Source organism: Podarcis filfolensis, assembly GCF_964270895.1.
Source record: "Podarcis filfolensis genome assembly, chromosome: Z".
NCBI lineage: Eukaryota > Metazoa > Chordata > Lepidosauria > Squamata > Lacertidae > Podarcis > Podarcis filfolensis.
The window spans coordinates 24,523,615-24,542,124 of record NC_139617.1 but is presented as its reverse complement, the minus strand read 5'-3'; the positions used below and the strand labels follow the sequence as shown (position 1 = coordinate 24,542,124).

The 18,510-nt window shown below is 43.3% G+C and overlaps 1 protein-coding gene across 6 annotated transcripts in view; it reads left to right on the top strand.

The window, feature by feature from the left end:
• The window catches only part of GAB3 (GRB2 associated binding protein 3), a 77,695-nt gene extending 63,258 nt beyond the window's left edge, over positions 1–14,437 (top strand). For 4 of the 6 annotated variants that reach the window (XM_083595985.1, XM_083595986.1, XM_083595988.1 and 1 more), the window contains exons 5-11: positions 251–306; positions 1,809–1,928; positions 2,770–3,025; positions 4,717–4,798; positions 9,649–9,751; positions 11,541–11,648; positions 12,461–14,437. In XM_083595985.1, coding sequence (XP_083452111.1) covers positions 251–306; positions 1,809–1,928; positions 2,770–3,025; positions 4,717–4,798; positions 9,649–9,751; positions 11,541–11,648; positions 12,461–12,577 — 842 coding nt within the window. In that variant the 3' untranslated portion in view covers positions 12,578–14,437. The remainder of the gene's footprint in view (positions 1–250; positions 307–1,808; positions 1,929–2,769; positions 3,026–4,716; positions 4,799–9,648; positions 9,752–11,540; positions 11,649–12,460) is intronic. The other 2 variants (XM_083595989.1, XM_083595990.1) reach the window with 1 other exon arrangement.
• The last annotated feature ends 4,073 nt before the right edge of the window (positions 14,438–18,510 follow it).

Genomic DNA, 18,510 nt, shown 5'->3' with positions numbered 1-18,510 from the left:
CCAGCTTAGCACAAACAGGTAATGAAATGGACAAACTTTGGATGTTTGGATATCTGAATCTGGTGTGTATAGTGAGGTTTGGGCACAATTATTTATGTTTGGTTAAGTACATTTTCACATAGCGAGCAGGTAAAAGCAGAGCCTTCAAACTACACACAACAGGCTAGGATTGTATCCTCTAAGACCTACCTTTTGTTGAACAGCTAATTAAATTCCTATGGGTTTTCTTTTTTCTTTTTTTGATTTGCAGCTGACTTGGAAGGAAATTCCCTAAGACGCAGGGATAAGAGGCTTAGCTTGAATTTGGTAAGTACAGTACTGTCTTTCACACACACACACACACCCTTATTTAGCATGGTTTTAGAAGCGAACATTAACAAGAAATTAACCAGCCTATGCTGTCTGATCAATATATAATAAATGGTTACCCAATCCAATGTAACAAAATAACAGTTAGCATTTTTTCATATGTTTAGGCCAAGGTTTCCCAAACGTGGGTCTCCCAACTGTTTTTGGACTATAATTCTATGGTTGCCATATTTCAAAAAGTGAACATCCAGACACAAAAGTTGAGCTCCCAAAAAATAATTAAGTTCTCCCTCCCTATTTTTTAGGAAAATCACCAAAAAATCAACACTTCCTATATAGGCTGCCATAATGCCTGGGATTTCCCAGACATTTCAGCTGCTTTTCATAAATGTCACCTGAACACTATTTTCAATGGACAAATCTCGGCTATGTCCAGGAAATTCCAAACGTATGGCAGCCCTATACAATTCCCATCATCCTTGACCACTGGTCTTGCTAGCTATGGATGATGGGAGTTGTAGTCCAAAAGCTGGAGAACCAAGTTTGGGAAACACTGGTTTAGGCTGCAACTCTGTGCCCACTTACCTGGGAGTAAGCCCCATTGGACCAAAGGGGCCTTATTTCTCAGTATAGTGGCAGTGGCTCTCCAGGGTTTCACACAGAGGACTTTCTCAGTGATGTCTGGAGACTGAACCTGCTGCCTGTTGCATGCAAAGCAAGTGCTCTTCCACTGAGAATTTAATTAATTAATTAATTAATTAATTATCCCTTCATCCAAGGATCAGAGGGTGGTTTACAATTGAAAAATATGAAATAACGCTGAGGATATATCAAGGGCTCTGTCCTCCTTCCACTGTCTGTTTCTGCCAAGGATAGTGCAGTCAGAATGTTGCAAATTCAAATCAAAGATAATGAGAGGGAAAGAGAGAGAAGTAATTGCTGCATTACATGCATATATACATATTGACATGGTAAAAGCTAAACCAAGGTTCTTCAGCCTTCGGACCCCAGATGTGGTTGGACTACAAGTCCCATCATGCTTGGTCATTAGCTAAACTGTCAGGATTATGGGAGTTGTAGTTCGACAAAAACATATGGTGGTGATGATTGATTGATTGATTGATTGACTGACTGACACAGCCCCGATCTGAATTGGACTCACACAATGAGAGGACAGGAATGGAGTGTCCTGAAAGAAGGACTAGGCATAGAACACTAAACAAGAGCACTCCATGTTGCAACATTTTGTTGGAAGCCCCTACTGTCCATAATATTTATGTGTTAATTCATTTTCTGTTCCACATTTCAAAAGAGGTCTCTGGGCAGTTTACAAATACCAACAAAAAGGAATCGATGTAAGATATACAATGCCAATTCCACTTTCAGAATGAAACAGTATTAATACCAAGTTTACTGTAATACTGATCACAATAATTCCACATTTTAAGTATGAACGGAAGGGATGTAGCTTGGTGGTTAAGCATCTGCTTTGCATGCAGGTTCAGTCCCCGGCATCTGCAGGTGGAGTTGAGAGAGATCCTCGTCTGAAACCTTGGAGAGCTTCTGCCAGTCAGTGTAGAGGATACCAAGCAAGATGGACCAATAAGGCAGCTTCCTCTGTATGTTGTTCTAAGTAACGTAATAAATATATTTAAGCAATGTACCATATTTACTTGAATGTAATATACACCTTTTTTTGGCCAAATTACTTTCTGAAAATTAGGGTGCGCATTAGAGTTGATGATGCCAGCAAATACTTTTCTGGTTTCAAGGTTTTGAAAACTGAGGTGCGCATTAGATGCGATGGCATTTGCATAAATATGGTACATTAGTAAGGCAGCTAAAAACCACAAAAGCAAATTATATACATGATTCAGGTAGGTAGCTGTGTTGGTCTGACACAGTCAAAATAATTTTAAAAATTAAAAAAAATTTGTCCAGTAGCACCTTAGAGACCAACTAAGTTTGTTCTGGGTATAAGAAGTGTGCATGCACACAAAAGCTTATACCCAGAACAAACTTAGTTGGTCTCTTAAGGTGCTACTGGACAATTTCTTTAATTTTTTTAATTATATACAAAACAAGAAAAGACATCACAATAATAATACTAATATAGTTATTAGTGAGTCGTCTTCCTCCTGGTTAGCCCAAGAAATCCAAACTTCCAGTATGCCATTTTTTAGACTTGAAAAATTATTAGGGTGGAATTTAGCCCAGAGCTAAATGGGGTGTGCACACAGGAAATGGGGTCTGCTCATGAGGGCCATACAAGAGAGGCTTGGAAGGTTGCATTTAGTTCCTGATGCAGGACTCCAAGCTAGTCAGGAGGCTGAACCTGAGAGAATCCTGGGCAAAGGGGAGAGTGGATGGATAGGTCCAAGGTTTGGCACCTGATTTCTGATTTGGAACCCTTCTGTTAACCAACTTTCCCTTTCCCTTTCCCTGTGCTTATTTCTAAAGCCAAGTCGTTTTAGCCCTCTCTACTCCAGCACATCAAATAGTTCAGAGGACAGTTATGTGCCAATGCACCCCAGCATCTCCCCACCGATCCCAGGATCTGACTGCACACCTGACGGCTACATTCCCATGAGTCCAGGCTCAGCTACATTTATCCGCTCTGCAGCCAGCATAGAAAAAATCTCCAGCCCTCTGCCCGAGCTCCGCACAGACCTGGAACCACCTCCGGTGAACCGGGATCTCAAGCCTCGTCGAAAATGTAAGCTTGTCTTTCTTCAAGCTGTTTTTCGAGCACCTCTATGTGTTTATCTTGGGAATTTCAGGAGTTGATTTGATGGGTCCAGAAAGTGGATATTGGGGACAGTGAAGAAGTCCAGGACAAATTCAGCCTAGGGGCATGTCCTGAATACAGCGGCTAGGTCTGCAAGCTCCCATTTTAGTTTTCCACAGTGGCTTCACTGGCACTCTGCTTCCAATTCTGCCATCAAGTAAGCCAGCGGTGGGCAACCTCTGGCCCACAGGCTGAATTAGGTCTTCCGGACCTTCCCATTGGGTTTGTGAGGCTTTTTCAGTCAAACCACACCCACATTCCTTTCGTATGAGTGGTGTGAAGCAAGTAAAGGTCGGACTGGGCTGAATGGGGGTTTGCTTGTGCTGCCAATCAGATTTGATGACACCTGCAAACCCTTGTGGGGATTGATGAAGCTTTCCGGATTGTGGCTGTGCCCTCTTGGTTTGATTTCAAACTATCCACGTGAAAATGGGCCACCTGCTGTCATGGTGATGACAGGAGATTGGCAGGTGACTGGCCCACAGAGGAGTGGGGACGTGATCTGCTGCCCAGATCCAGTTTCACAACCCTGAGGTAAGCCCAGGGCTGAGGACCCACTAGTATATGAGGGACCCCCACCAGAGGCCCCTATGATTAATCTGATTTGCTCAAACTTGGAGCTGGCCTTGCAAAGGACAGAAAAAACAGCTGATGTTTGAGCAAATACAACATTCATTGGGTGGGTCACTTGTTAACTACAGGCTTGAGGTATGTTTTTTCTATTCTCAGAAGTCACTCAAGAAGTAGGTGTCTTTGGGACTGCAGTCTTAGTAGTGGAGTTGGAAAGCCAGGAGGTTGGTCTGGCTTTCCAGAGGAACTAAACTGGTATCTGAACTGTACAAAATCTGGCCTGCAGGAGTGCAGGCCACAATAATGTTAAAATAAATATGCAGAGGTAGATGAGATGGTTGAAGAAAAGGACTTAGAGGCAGGAGATGTGGTTGTGGATGGGCTGTTGGTCAGGTTGCAGATGGGAAGAGAGGGAGGGGCTTCATTGCTACTTGGTGAACAAGATGCTCAGACCAAGCCTGGAGCAACAGTTATTTAGAGCCAGCCAGGTCCCCATTGGTCGCCTCAAATCACCAGACCTGGCTTGTGTTGATGAGATTGCAGTACCTTCCCTGATCATTAAAAGGGTGGTGCTGTTACCCTGGAAAGATCAGACCAGAAACTCCTTCAGCCTATGAGCTACTTTGGAGTAGCAAGAATATTTATTTTATTGCATTTATATCCCACCTTATATCCCACCTTTTCTTTGAAGGAGAACATAGTTCTCACCCTCCTCAATCCCTACAACAACCATGTGGGGTAGGTTAGTCTTAGTGGCAGTGATTGATCACCCAGTGAGCTTCATGGCAAGTGGGGATTTGAACCCTGGCCTCCAAGGTCCTGGTCCAACACTCTAACCACTACACCACTGTGGCTCTCTAAAGAAATTAAGGAAGCTCTGCTACCTGAGTCCACAGTACGAGCCCCCTGATGTCATAAACTTCCTTTCTTGGAACTGCTTCCATCCTGTTAAGTAACCAGCTACCCACACAGCAAGTTTACAACCGGATCTGCCCCTGTCCTTGGCCAGCTCTGTGGCAGTAAGAAGTCTTCTCTCTTTAAATCTTCAGTCCGACCACCTCCGCTGGACCTGCGAAACCTTTCCACCATCCGAGAACATGCTGCCTTAACCAGGACGTGGACTGTGCCTTAGTAAGTGGGTGTGAAACCTGTTCCAACGTTTTTTTTAGGAGATTGGCCTTGGCAGATGGTTGGAGGAACTATTAAAATAGTATCCCTGGATCTCAGTATGGGGGGCGTTTACCTAGTATCTTGCTGAGCTGTATGGTTCATGAAAGAACAACTTACTGTTCTTTCACCAACAAGGCCTCACACATACACTCAAAGCAGCGGTAAGTGTCAAAATAAGTACACACAGAATACATTTTTTAATTATAATGTTATAATACATTTGGAGAGGCATACCAAGTCAAAAGGCATATAGGGTTTTTCACACTTAACGTTTTTTCTGGTGGCATAGTTGTTCCCTTTGGTTTTCTGTTTTGTTTTGTTGCATACTGCCATATGACTTTGTTAAAAGATTTTTTTCTTCTTCTGCCACATCAAATCTGACATTCATTAAGTTTAGGCCTTGAGGCCAGAAAGGACATGACCACACCTGATTTATACCCAAACAACGTTAATATAATTCACTTAAGCTATGATTTTACTTGCAGAGAAGGAAAGCAAGTTTAAACTGCCAATGTCGAATCTGCGTTTTATATTTCTAACATACTGCCTCCACAAGCTTCCATACTATAACAAACACAGCAAGTATTATTTGCAACTAATTAGAGCCAGTATACAATCCTGGAGCATAAATGCCACCTAGGCTGGATCTAGACGCATCAAAGAAGTGTTTCAGTTAAACGAGTTGCAAATTTTGTAAGAGAAATTGGGTTGGTAAAAATGGAACTCCACAGCGCCATCTGGTGTCACAGTATTAGAATGCATAAACCGCATCTAAAGTGCTTCTTCTTTGCCAATGTAGCCGAGTTCCTAGTCTGTGTGCCTGATGCACACATCTGCTTAGGGAAGCAACTGAAACAATCATTTCTGTTTCTAAACCCATGTAAGGCATAGGTGTAAGATAATTCACTTGAAGATAAACTTTCTAGAAGGAAAGGGTAGTGGTAGAGTTGGGAAGAAAGGTGTTTCCCTGTGACATGGAAAGTAATTTGCATGCTGTTTAGTGGACAAACTCCAAATATTCATGATGTACACAGCAACATATGCAATATATGGCCTATTGTGTCATTATAATGCTCAACCTCAAGTCAAAAACTACATATTTTTGCTCTTGTTCATAGAATTTTGATTAGAGCATTTTTTGCATAGAAAAGCAGACTATGTTTGATGAAGGGCCATGATTATGTGTGTAAATTATGTTTGTATTATATTCAGATAACATTTTAAACCAGGTTTGTTTAAGTCTTAGTGGAACTTGATATTTAAAATCCTATATAGATTCTTAAAATCTATTTTATAATTTCAATTTTAGAAAAATCAATCCTTGCTCTGAAATTTTGCACTAAGGATAGCAAAATAAAAAATAAATAGGAAGCTGACTTGACTATTGCTTGAAGATGACATTTCTAAGATCAAGTGTAGCGTAGCTGTGAATGTTGAACAAACATCAGCCCAAAGCAAACATCATTTGATACACTGATTCGGTTGCACAGTTTCTGTGAGTTATGGGCAAATAAATTGTGCTTCACATGTAGTGTTGACCCAACCTTGTTTAGTTTTAATGACATTTCTTTTAAACATTAGCATTCCTTACAGGAAAATTATTTATATATTGTCTCATTCCACAGGGAGACTGTAAGCAAAGTTTCTAAACAAACTTTCAATACAAATTCTGTGGATCTCATCCCTGCTTTTTAAGAAGACAAGAAAATGTTTTTCTTTCCTCCCAAAATTAAATTGGCTTCAATTAAACAGAGAGATTTGCATCATTCTTGCTTTAAGACAGCACATGTCTTTGCAAGCTCAATGGTGATCTTTGGAGCAGGGATAACCAACGCGGTGCCCTCCAGATATTGTTGCACTGCAGCTCCCATCACCCTGGACCTTTGGCCATGCTGACTTGGACTAAAGGGAGTTTGAATACAACAAAATCGGAGAAGGGCCATAGCTCAGTTTTAGAGCATCTGCTTTGCATGCAGAAGGTCTAAGTTCCAAAACCTGGAAGGTCCAGGTAGGACTAGGGCAGAATCCTGTCAGTCATTGTAGACAGTATTGAACTAGATGGATCAACAGTCAAATTTGGTATAAGGTAGTTTCCTATATTCCTAATATCTGGTGATCACTACATTGGCTATCCCTACCTTGAGGGGTTCATGCCTTTCTCCTGGCACCCCAGGGAGTTTTCTTAGTAAACCAGATTAGGTGCATATGTAGTTATTCTATCTTCACAACTGTTCTGCTCCAGCGGATGACTCCAATGGAAAGAGCATTCTGGCTAAAGTAGGGGGTTCATGGAAAAAGCGGTCAGGTTCCTGCAAGCAGCGTTAGTTGAGGCAATGCAAGATTAGAATGGATGGCTCCATGTGAAACTCCAGCTAGAGCAAATTGTATTAGAGCGTACAAAGAGGTCAGGCCAGAGTTCAACATCCTGTTCTTACAGGATGTTATGGGAAGCCCATAAGCAGGACCTGAATGCAACAGCAGTAACTGGCATCCGTTGTGAATGTTGCTTCAGAAACAGATAACTCATAACTGAGTATTTAAGCAGAGGTTTATCTCAGCCAGGGTGGTTAGCTCTGCCCACAATGGGAGAAGCCTATTTAGTTAAAGAGGCCTTGCTTGTTTCAGCAGCCATTTGAGAATTTTGGTTGCAGCTACAGAGTTAATTCAGTATATTTCAGTATTGTTGTAAGAAGCAGTAAGCTTGTTACCTGTTCCTTCCACTTCTTCTCCCCAGCCTATTTTCTTCATTCTCGCACATACATACGTATACATAAATATATATGTGTGTGTTTATGTGTAAAACACAGGAATATATATTTCTATCAGTATTAACTGAGCCTAAATTTCTCAGACATTAGCTTTCTGAGAAATGTTCTGCTTTCATACCATGGAGCAAAACACTGGGGAGAGAAGTAATATCAGGAACATAATTCTAGATGGACAGAAGGTGAGAGGGGAAAGGGTTAAGAATCCCTTCCCCTCTGCCATACCTGTGCTCCAGCTGATTCTTCATGGCACCTGCTTTTCATTTAAAAAAATCAAGTCCTCCATAGACTTTTCACCATCTCCTTTTGGGATGTTCAGCCTTCCCCAACCTGTTACCCTCCAGAAATGTTGGGCTACAGCTCTCATCATCTTTGACCATTGGCTGTTCGTGCAAGCGCTGATGGGAGTTGTAGTCTAGAATGTCTGGAGGGCTGGTCTAGTTGAGATGGCTTGTGCTCCAGTTCTGCTTGTGAGTATGCACTCTATCTCTCTTCACCCGTTGTTTCTTGGCCATTTAGTAGCTAGCTGTGGATGGTGGCAAATCATACTGATATTGTAACATCCTATCCACTGTGTTGATCTGTTCCTCAGTACAGTGGTACCTCGAATTAAGTACTTAACCCAAGGTACCACTGTACCTACTACTGGTCTACCACAGTTCTATTAGCCTGTCCTCTTAAAGGAGGGGTAACCAATGTGGTGCCTTTCAGATGTTGTAATACAAAGTCCATCACCTCCAGCCACCATGGTCAATTGTTAGAGATGACGGGAGTTGTAGTTCAGCAGCATCACACGTCCTAGAGATTTCAGAGAGGATCAGGCTGTTGGTTATGTGTGAATGTTGTAGTCCAAACTAGGAAAGCGTTGTTGTTTCTATACAGTGGTACCTCGGGTTAAGAACTTAATTCATTCTGGAAGTCTGTTCTTAACCTGAAACTGTCCTTAAACTGAAGCACCACTTTAGTTAATGGGGCCTCCTGCTGCCGCTGTACAATTTCTGTTCTCATCCTGAAGCAAATTTCTTAATCTGAGGTAATATTTCTGGGTTAGCGGAGTCTGTAACCTGAAGCGTATGTAACCTGAGGATATCACTGTACTGTTATTTCTATCTGAGGATGAGAGGGCAGTTTGTAATATAAAAACACAAAAATACATACCATAGTAATAAACAATAATAATACCCCACCCACCCAGTTTAAAAGGCCATAGTTTGTTTAATGAAAGGCATGGGAGAAGAAGTTTTTGTTGGATGCCTTAAGATACGTAACAAAGCACTACTTTTGCACACTTGAAGATCTGTGCTAGAGCCCTGATCCAGCTTTGTAAGATGCTTCCATTTGCATTTACCTGATAAAACCAGGGGGTGCTTGCCCCTGAAGTTGGTAAAAAGATGGGACAGTGAATAAAAGGATAAAGTTCACTGATGAACACTGGAAATATCTAGCTTGCCAGCTTTTCCTCTTAAGATGATGTCTTGAGAACTTGTGGTTGGTTTGAAAAACATTACACAGACACATCTGGCAATGGATTTGGCAGCATTTTTTACTTTGTAAGAGGACTGAGTAGCAGACATTTCCCATGTGCAAATAACATATCTTTTTGCAGATGATTCACAGTGGTTGCAGTTCCTCTGCATATAGTTGCAGTAGCTAATTAATTTGTTTCTGCCTCCAAAACTGTTGCTAGCCATACAGCAAGACAAGTGCTTAGGCCCCTGATGTGATGGACATTTGCCTCTGTTTATGCTCCTTCCTTGACCATTCTTTGATGTCTGCAGCTTTCCCATAATGCCATGGCAGCCATTTTTACTGTTAGATTCGATTGCAGAAATGACTAATTTCCCAAGAGGACACTGATGAGATTGTAACCTCCTTTGTTAGCTAACTTAACCTCTGTAGTGTTGCTGGGTTTTGGGCGGGCTTATTCCCCACACTGGGCAACGTCAGGTTTTGGCTTGGTTTCAGAGCATCTGTGAAAACTCTTCTTTGACTTCTCTTTTGTTTGTGTTTTGGGTTTCCCCCACCCTCCTCCTCCTCCTGCACTAGCAATCGAACAAGCTTTATCTCTCCAGAAAGAGACTGCATTAATTCAGCGAGAGTATTTGCCAGTTCAGTTTCCGGAGAGGAAGAAGAAAGTTACATTCAAATGGTAATCATTTTCATGCAACTCTCCTTTGACAAATTATGTGAGCGGAAAGGCTCAGAGAAGTCAAATTTTTCAGCCAAACATGTGGCAGGGGCTCCCCTTTGCCCTACTGAAGAAATTTAGTTCAGGCACACAAGGGCCAATTGACGCAGTGATAAGGGAAGCCTTTTTCCCATTGCTACAGATCTCCGTTGTTCCCACAAGTGTTGGTGGCACATCTCCAAGCAATCTCAAACATATACATGGTGATTTGCTGGAGGCAAAGAGAGAACCTCAAAATTTTCCCTACCATTTTTAGACAAGAGCCTTTATGGAACCCCTTAAGAGCGCAATCTTTGGGGAAAGATTGTAGCTTGATGGTTGAGCTAGCGTTTTATGTACAAAAGACCCCATGTCTTATTCCTGTATTTCCAGCTAGGGCTGGAAAAGAGACGCTGCCTGAAACCCTGGAAAGTCATTGCTAGTAAGTGTAGTAGATAACCTTTCCCCAAACTGGTGCCACCCAGATGATTTGGACTACGGCTCCTGCATGGCCAGTCATAAAGTATGCTGGGAGCTGTAGTATGACAAGCGGACCAGGTTGGGGAATAGTGGTGGAGATGTACTAAACTAGATAGACCAGTGGTCTGTCTCTGTATATGGTATGTTCTAAACCAAAACACTACAAGGAAGGATTGTAGCACAGTAATAAAAGTAACTGCTTTACATGCTGTGGGGCTACATTCAGTCCTTAACATGTCCAAGCAATGTTGGGAAAGACTACCAGAAACCCTGGATAGCCACTGCCAGTGAGGGCAAAACAGGGGTAGCCAATGTAATGCCCTCCAGATGTTGCTGGACTACAACTCCCATTATCCCTGGCAATTGACCATGCTGGCTGTGGCTGATTGGAGTTGCATCCTGACAGTATCTGGAGGACAGCACATTGGCTACCCTTAATGTAGGAAACACTGAGCTACAAGGGCCAGTGATCTGACTCGGTATAAGGCAGCTTCCTATGTTCCTAACATTTTGTTGTCTTTTTGCATTGTACAAGGTTAGCCTTCCCCAGCCTGGCACCCTCCAGATCATTTGCAGGGGGCATACCTCCTAGCAGAACCCCATAATCCAAAACTTCTGGGGAGCACCAGGTTGGCCAAGACTGCAGTCTATGCAAATGTTTCTCTTGAACAACAGAGGTGCCTTAAATGGCCTGGTGAGAGCCAGGACGAGAAGGATTGGGAGCCGTAGAGATGTTGAAATAATATGGAAGCTGCCTCTCTTGCTAAAGCATGATCATGGTTGTAGTGCAGGGGTGGAGAACCTTTTTCGCCCAATGGGCCAGTTCTTTAATTCCCACCTGCACAAGATACCTGTGACAAGTGGATGGAACCACCCACCTGTCAAAGTTGGCCACTGGGGGTGGCGGGAGGTAGAGGCTAAGCAGGGATGAACAACTTGTGCATCAGCTAATGGGTTGAGGGTTCAGTCCTTTCTTCAGCAATCAACCCTTTAAGGAATTTGGCATGGACAGCCAAACTGAGCAAGCTTGAATCCCCGCCTCACCCATCAGTTAGTGGGTAATCTACTTTCTGCAGCAATCAAGCCTGCCCATCAGCCCTAGTAAACCAAACTGGAAAACCTGGTGAACCAATATGATTTGTGGGCTGAAGGCTTCCTGCCCCTGCTGTAGAACATGAGGGAAAGGAGGAGAGTCTATAGGCAACATACACACACACACACAAAACTTTTAAATTTGTTTTGACAATGCTTATTTCTTCATTTTCTTTTGGTCATGGTTCATTCTCAACAGGAGCAAGCAACATCTCCATGCAATGGAGCATTCCAATGGCCAAAGAACTTCAGCCTTGATTATTTAGCACTGGATTTTAATTCCGCTTCTCCGTCTCCTGTACAAAAGGTAGGCCTTGCTCACAACAACTTCTGCTGCCGCTCCCTGACATCAGTAATAAAAATTAAATGGTGGCATGTAATATCCAATACCTGCTTCCTTTTTTTCACAAGTGAGCAGTGTATTGTTAGTGCTTCTTTAAATAAAGTTTGGGGAATCTTGGGCCCAGGAGCTGAGTGTGGCCCTCCAGGCCTTTGTATCTAGCCCTTGGAACTCTCCCCAGAGCATATTCCTCACTGGCTCTGCTTCACACCCTAAATGTTTTTGCCTGGCTGCCTCTTGCTTGCCTCCATGGAAGTTGAAGAGGGGTGCAAATATGAAGATAAAATTCACATCCCTTGCTCTACCAACTTTTGCCTCTGACCCTGCTTGCCACTGGCATGTGGTCCCCAGAAAGTCACCAAAAGGGTATGCTCCCCTTGAGCTGAAGAACATTCCCCACTCTTGCATCAGAGGCAATTCTCTGGGTTCAAAACCCACTCCAGTCTTGCCTGATCAAGAGCTTTAACTCAGAGGAAAACTATTTTCCCTTCATCTCAAGGTGAACATATCACTGTACTGCACTTTCCTGTGTCTGCCAGGCCTGTTCTGGGCTGTGTGACAAGGTAGCAGATGGGGAATTATGTCTGAAACCAGTAGCAAGACAACAGGCATGCTTGCTTGCTGATGTCACCCCTGGCTTCAAGGTGAAAAAAGAAATGCCAGCTAAGGTTGGAGAGGAGGGGGGAATTGACAGAAGCCCAGCTGTAGCTGTGTTCATGTTTTGCACGTCCTCACATATGTTTGTTTGTTTGTTTGTTTCATTTCCTTCACCTTGGCAGAAACCTTTCCTCTCTGAAGAACAAAGAGTGGATTATGTCCAAGTAGATGAGCAAAGAACTCAAGCTCTCCAGAACACTAAGCAGGAATGGACAGATGAAAGGCAATCCAAAGTTTGAAGAGAGATGCGTTGACTAGCTTGAATTTGCACATTAAAATCCAGGAACTTTGGATGATTCAGCAGTGGCAGTGCAAAGCAGAAGTCTCTGGCATTGTGAAATAGAGTAATGGTCAGCCGCTTTCTTTAGAAGCCACATCTTTTGTGGGTGGAAGGAGCACATCAGTGAGAGAGGATTGAGTTGTACTATGTCCAGATCACATAGTCACTGTCATCTTCTCAATCCCTCCTTGCAGTAAGGACCTGTGGTACCATTTTAACACCTGAATTTGGTCCTCTCTAAACACTTAATGGGAACAAAAGTCTTGCAATGTCACATGAAACACTGCAGTTACTTACTTCTGTTTTAGATATATGTATATAAATGTATATATTCCTGCCTATTTAACAGATGCTGCATCTACTGTAGTGTCTGGTACTGACAGGTGTTTGAGAATAAGGGCTAAACATTGGAAACAATTTAAAAACAAACTTCTTTTTTTGCAGGGGTGGGGGGAGTGGGAGTTGAGGATTTCCCTTAGTATAATATGTTTAACTGTCATTCATTTATTGAAGAATGTAAATAGAACTTTGCACTGTTGACAGTGGAAATAATTGTTCCCCTCTTGTGCTCATCATGCATCATGGAAAACTCACATCCACCACAGTTAATCTTGCCCTACTTTCGTGGCCACCTTTCCATCTGATGAGCTCACAATGCATTTGGGGTTTTCCTTTTCCTTCTGTTATGACCTGTGCTGCAAGGAGTTGCTTCCAACGTAGCACAAGCCCTACTGTGCATCCTCTCACTTAACTGAACCTTTCCGAAAGAAATCAGTGGAAGCAGCAAAGCTATTTCTTCTTTCATTAAACCAAAGCCTTGACACAGTCGGTCAAGCACCAGAAAGCATTATCTACACAGTAAAGGAAGAAAATGGCATTGAGATACACAGGGATAGTCATCTGGCTTATGGATCTCAACCAGGGCATTCGTCCCAGATGGCAGAGCAAGGATTTTGCTCCCACCGTTGATGCTAGAAAATGTCTGGAACAGACTTGCTAAAGCCTTTTAGCAGTAATATATTTCACTTCACATTTAGCCTTCTTTTAATAAAAATAAATGAGGATATAGCAACTCCGGTCTTCTGTTGGGGGCAGTGGTTTGCTAAATTGGGACTGTTTTAAAGTTTCAAAGGGCTTCCACTCCCCCAGTTACCACCTCTCCCTCCCCATCCCTGCTGACAGGGCTCCTTTGTTTATAACAGCTTAGTAGCAGGCTGAAATTGAACCAATGAAGCTTTCACTAATCACTGCTCCTACATACACTGCTGGTTGGATATCTCTTGGCTACAACACTGCTGCCTGTACAGACACTGCCAGTAAAGAAAAAGGGTAACTGCCAATAATTAGGTCTTGCAAACAGGTTCATTTCAATGAGTTGCTTGGTAGGGGTGGGCAACATGTCATGGTCTAGATGGTCATGGACCAGAACTCCCAGCATTCTTGACCATTGGCCATGCTGGTTGAGGTGGATGGGAGCTGGGGGTCCAGCAACATCTGGATGGTCCCAGATTCCCCATCTCTGATGTTAGCACTGTGCAAGCTCCCTGTCCCTCTTTCAGTTCAAGACACAATTCAGTTTGGATCAATTCACACCCAACATCCAAATCAAAATTTGGAGATCCGAATCTTCAGTCCTCAGAGAGGCATGCATTGGGAAGCCAAAATGACCACAATCCTCCCCCTAGATGCATGACATTTGAATACATGGTAGCTCCTCCAGAGAGGGTTTCAGGTAGGTAGATCCAGGGGTTTATGTGCTAGCCACCTTTAAAGCTTGTCCCCCCTCCACACACACAAATAAAGTGTTTCAAAAGTAAAATGGCTGTAACTTCGTTGTTTTTGCATATAACTGCCTGCAGCTTGAAGACACCTGGTATGAGGTTGCCTTGTTAATAATTGGATTTGAACGTTTCTTTCCCCTTGTTCATTGCCCATCTGCAGCAATGGCAGAGAGCAGTGGTGGGATCCAGCCCCACGTCAGAATAGTACCACAGATTGCCTTCAGTCTGAAGGTGTCAACACCACCACAGGAACAGTGAGGGTGTCAGAGGAAGCATTTCCTGATGGCACTGGAGAGCATACCTGTTGCTGCTCCCCACCCTCATCATTCCAAACGGAAGAACTCCTCCTCAATCCACCTGAGAACCTCAGACACAGACACTGCCTCAGAGATGCTGATGTCTACCAGTGGGCTGGACTCAGTCCCTTCTGTTACCAAAGGGGAAGCCCCTGCCAGGCTGTTGCTGTCAGTGCCTACTCCATCCTCAAATGATTGCATGGCTATGGGACCAGGCTTGTACCTACTACCAAAAAAACCCCTCAAGACAGGCAAGAAACCACAAAGGCTGCTGCTACTGCCCACCACCCCAGCAAGCAGTCCTAGGATGGACCAGGCTGACTGGTGGCAAACTAATCTAGCAGGTGGTGGTGCTGTTGCTGCCAGCATCTCTGGCCCCTCTGTCTCTGGTGGCACCACAGCTGCCCTGTGGAAGTGTGCTGCTTTTTTACTGTAGGTGTATGGTGTATTCAGAAGACGGACACCTACAAGTGCAGAAAACAACACATCTGTAATGCAAACCTAACTAAAAAACTAGGGCCATTTTGGGGGAGGGCATAAGGGAAGTGACACTGCCTAAGCAACAAACACTAAAGATACAGACAGTAAACAGGTTTTTCATTTTTTTAGAATAAGATTAGGATTGGGAAAGCATTGTAAAACAAACAGGTATGTAAGAAAGAATGCTGGTATCAACTAAAGGTTAACAAAAGACAAGCTGAACAAAACCCACCAAATTTGTGCTGACATTCAAGAGAACTTGCAAAACAGTAAATGTCTCCGAGAGAGACGCCTGTAACAGTTCGCCACCCTCCAACACTGTGATTGGCTATTAATGAGCAAAGTTCAAATTCCCCTTTCCCCACCCTGGTAGTCCCCTTACATGGCATTGATTTGCAACACTTTGAAGACAAGCTGTCTGTTTAGGGAGTGTTTTGCTGTGACTGGCTTGAGAGATGTCTTGACATGTTTCAGGCCTGCTTCAGGTTGGGATCTGTCCAGAGCAGTCACACAGCCTACATGACATAGGTGGTTGACAAGTTTTGTCATTTCAAGCCATGAAATTATTATATACATGAGTGTTGGAATGTTGATCAACATAATATCCAGTTGATCAACTGGATATTTCTGTACCGTTAGGTAGAATATGTTGCAGAGCTGCAGTTGTAGGGACATAGGAAGCTGCCTTATACTGAGTCTATTTAGTTCAGTATTATTGACACAGATTTGGCAGCAGCTCTCCAGGATTTCAGACAGGACATATGCCCAAACCTACATAGAAATTCTGAGGGTTGAACCTGGGACCTTTCACATCCCAAGCAACTGCTTCCCTACTGAGCTCTGGCCCTTCTAATACATTGACCAACTAGATCAGGAAGGAAAACTGTGTCCCTCCATATTTTGTTGGATTCAACTCCCACTGGACCTGACAGTTGGCCATAGTCTCGGGCTGACGGAAACTGAAGTCTCAAAAATACCTGAGTGCAAAAGTTTTCCCATACCTGGACTAGATGGATCATTTATTCCAGCAAGAGTTGTATGTTCCGTTTCTTTCTATATAGACCACCTAGTTCAGATGCAGCATGTCACTTAGTGGTGGCTGGTGCTCATTGGGACTGGCAGGGTGGAAAGCAGTGAGTCCAACTGTAGATGGAGCCAGAGCCAATGACAAACAGAGCCAACTAATTCCAGTTTCTTCTTCATCCTCCATGCTTCTGACTACAATGGTTATGTTTTACCTCCAATTTCAGAGGCAGCATGCCTCTTCATACCAATTGCTGGGAATCGCAGGTGAGCAGAGTGCCTGTTGTGCTTCTGTCCTGTTTGCAGGCTCCCCACAGGCATCTGGTCACCTAGTATGAGAACAGGATGCTGGAGTAGATAAGGCACTGGCCTGATCCAGTAGGCTGTTCTTAATGTTCTTGCATCCTGCCAAGTTCTACAAAGGCAGAACAGAAACTAATGAGGCGGAGGCAGCTGATCAACAGGGTCACCACCTGGACTGGTGCTACGTTTGAGGGAAGGCAGGTAGGGACTGATTGGGAAAAAATGGTGGGAGAAGGCTGTTGCCTTCGTGTCTCGTCTGTGGACTTCCAAGAGGCATCTGTCAAGCTGTCCACTGCTGGACAAGGTGGAGCCTTGGTCTAGTCCAGCAGGGTTGGTCTTGTGTTCTTACAAGTGGGGCATATGAACAAATATTGCAGTGTGGGGTGCTCCTGTCCAGAGTTCCAGCCAGCCAGCCAACCAACCAACCAACAAACCGTGTCTTCTTTCAGTGGACTCCATTACATTTTCCTCCCTGTGGGTTGATGCACATGCACCCAAAAGAGCGAGAGACAACTTTTTGGGACCAAAACCATACATTTTGATCAATAAGCCCAGACAAAACATTTCAATAAATATTCACTGTAACATTTTCTAACTGAAAGCCTTATATAGATATTTAGCCTTATAAGTGGGACTTGTGGTGGAATGGTGCAGTGTGGAGAGCTCCAGCACAGTGTGCCAGCCATCCAGTCATAACCATTTCCCAGGACACTCCATTATATTTCCCCTCCACTAGTTTCCAATCCCAAGCAGACATTTAAGTTCCAATCCCAAGCAGACATTTTGTAGGTGCTAAAGCATGCACAGTCCTCGTTGGGCTGCGTGGGAGATTTCCATGCCCCCTTAAATCCCCACCCCCAAGTAATTGTTTCTATTTCTGCAAACCTTGTAGTTCCTGCTAGCATGCCAATTCCTCTTTTGTTTCTCAGGATCCCTGAGATGTAGCCATGATGTTTGTGCGTATACAGTAACACACACATCCACAAAATGAACTGCTAACTCAGTTATATTCATCATTATGAGTATATATTCTGATGGCTTTGGTGATACATATGCTACAATCAGAAGGATGGAAAGAAGATTGGCATGAATGATGCCTACCCTGCTCTTCAGCTATGAAGGGTCTCATAATCACTTAGTGACTGACATACAATCAATTTAAACAAGACAGTCCCTTTAAAAAAAATGACACACAAGGGGACCGGGAGGGAAATGGGGAGTAGGAGCAAACTCAGGCACCTGTTCTCAAATGGTACTTCTTATAGCTTTCTAGCTGGTATAGAAACAGTTCAGGTGAAGGAGGCTCCTGATGGAGCTCGTCTTCCAGCAAAGTTGAGGAAATAACTCTAATGAAGTTGTCACAAGGTGCAGAAAGTCAATGATCTCTCTGAAGATAAGAGGAGAAAGTGCTGATAAAAGGAAGTGAGGAAATGCTACGGGGGCTGGTGTGGAAATATGGAGAACTTCAGACTGGAAAAATTAAAACCAGAGAAACTGAAATTGACAGATTCGCCCATCTCTAATCTTCAAGTCAACTGGCTTTGTGCTCTGTTTTGTTGCGTGGGCAGGGAAAATAGGACCTTTTAAGAACTTAATTTCCCTGTACGTTACAAAACAAAGCCTGTTTGACTTCATTCCTAAAGATGTTTCTGCTGTGAGCAAATATACAGTGGAGCTGTTTCTAACAAAATCAGGCTGGTCTAAGCCAGGAGATAATCACAAATGACTTTACAACTCCTCTGGTCTTTCTGCCCACAATGCCTGATTAACAAATCAGATCCCAGAACAGGTAAACTGAACATAATGGCATCATTTTTTTCCCTATTTACAATGCTCAGGTTGTGAGTGCCTTCATTTACATTACCATGGGACCATCCACGGACAAGAAGACTGTTATTAGTAGAATTCATTTTGTTTCTATTCCACTTTGTATTTTTAAGAAAAAATCTCAAAGCGGTTTACAACACATTAAAAAACCAAATAATCCAGAATAAAACATTACTGAAGAA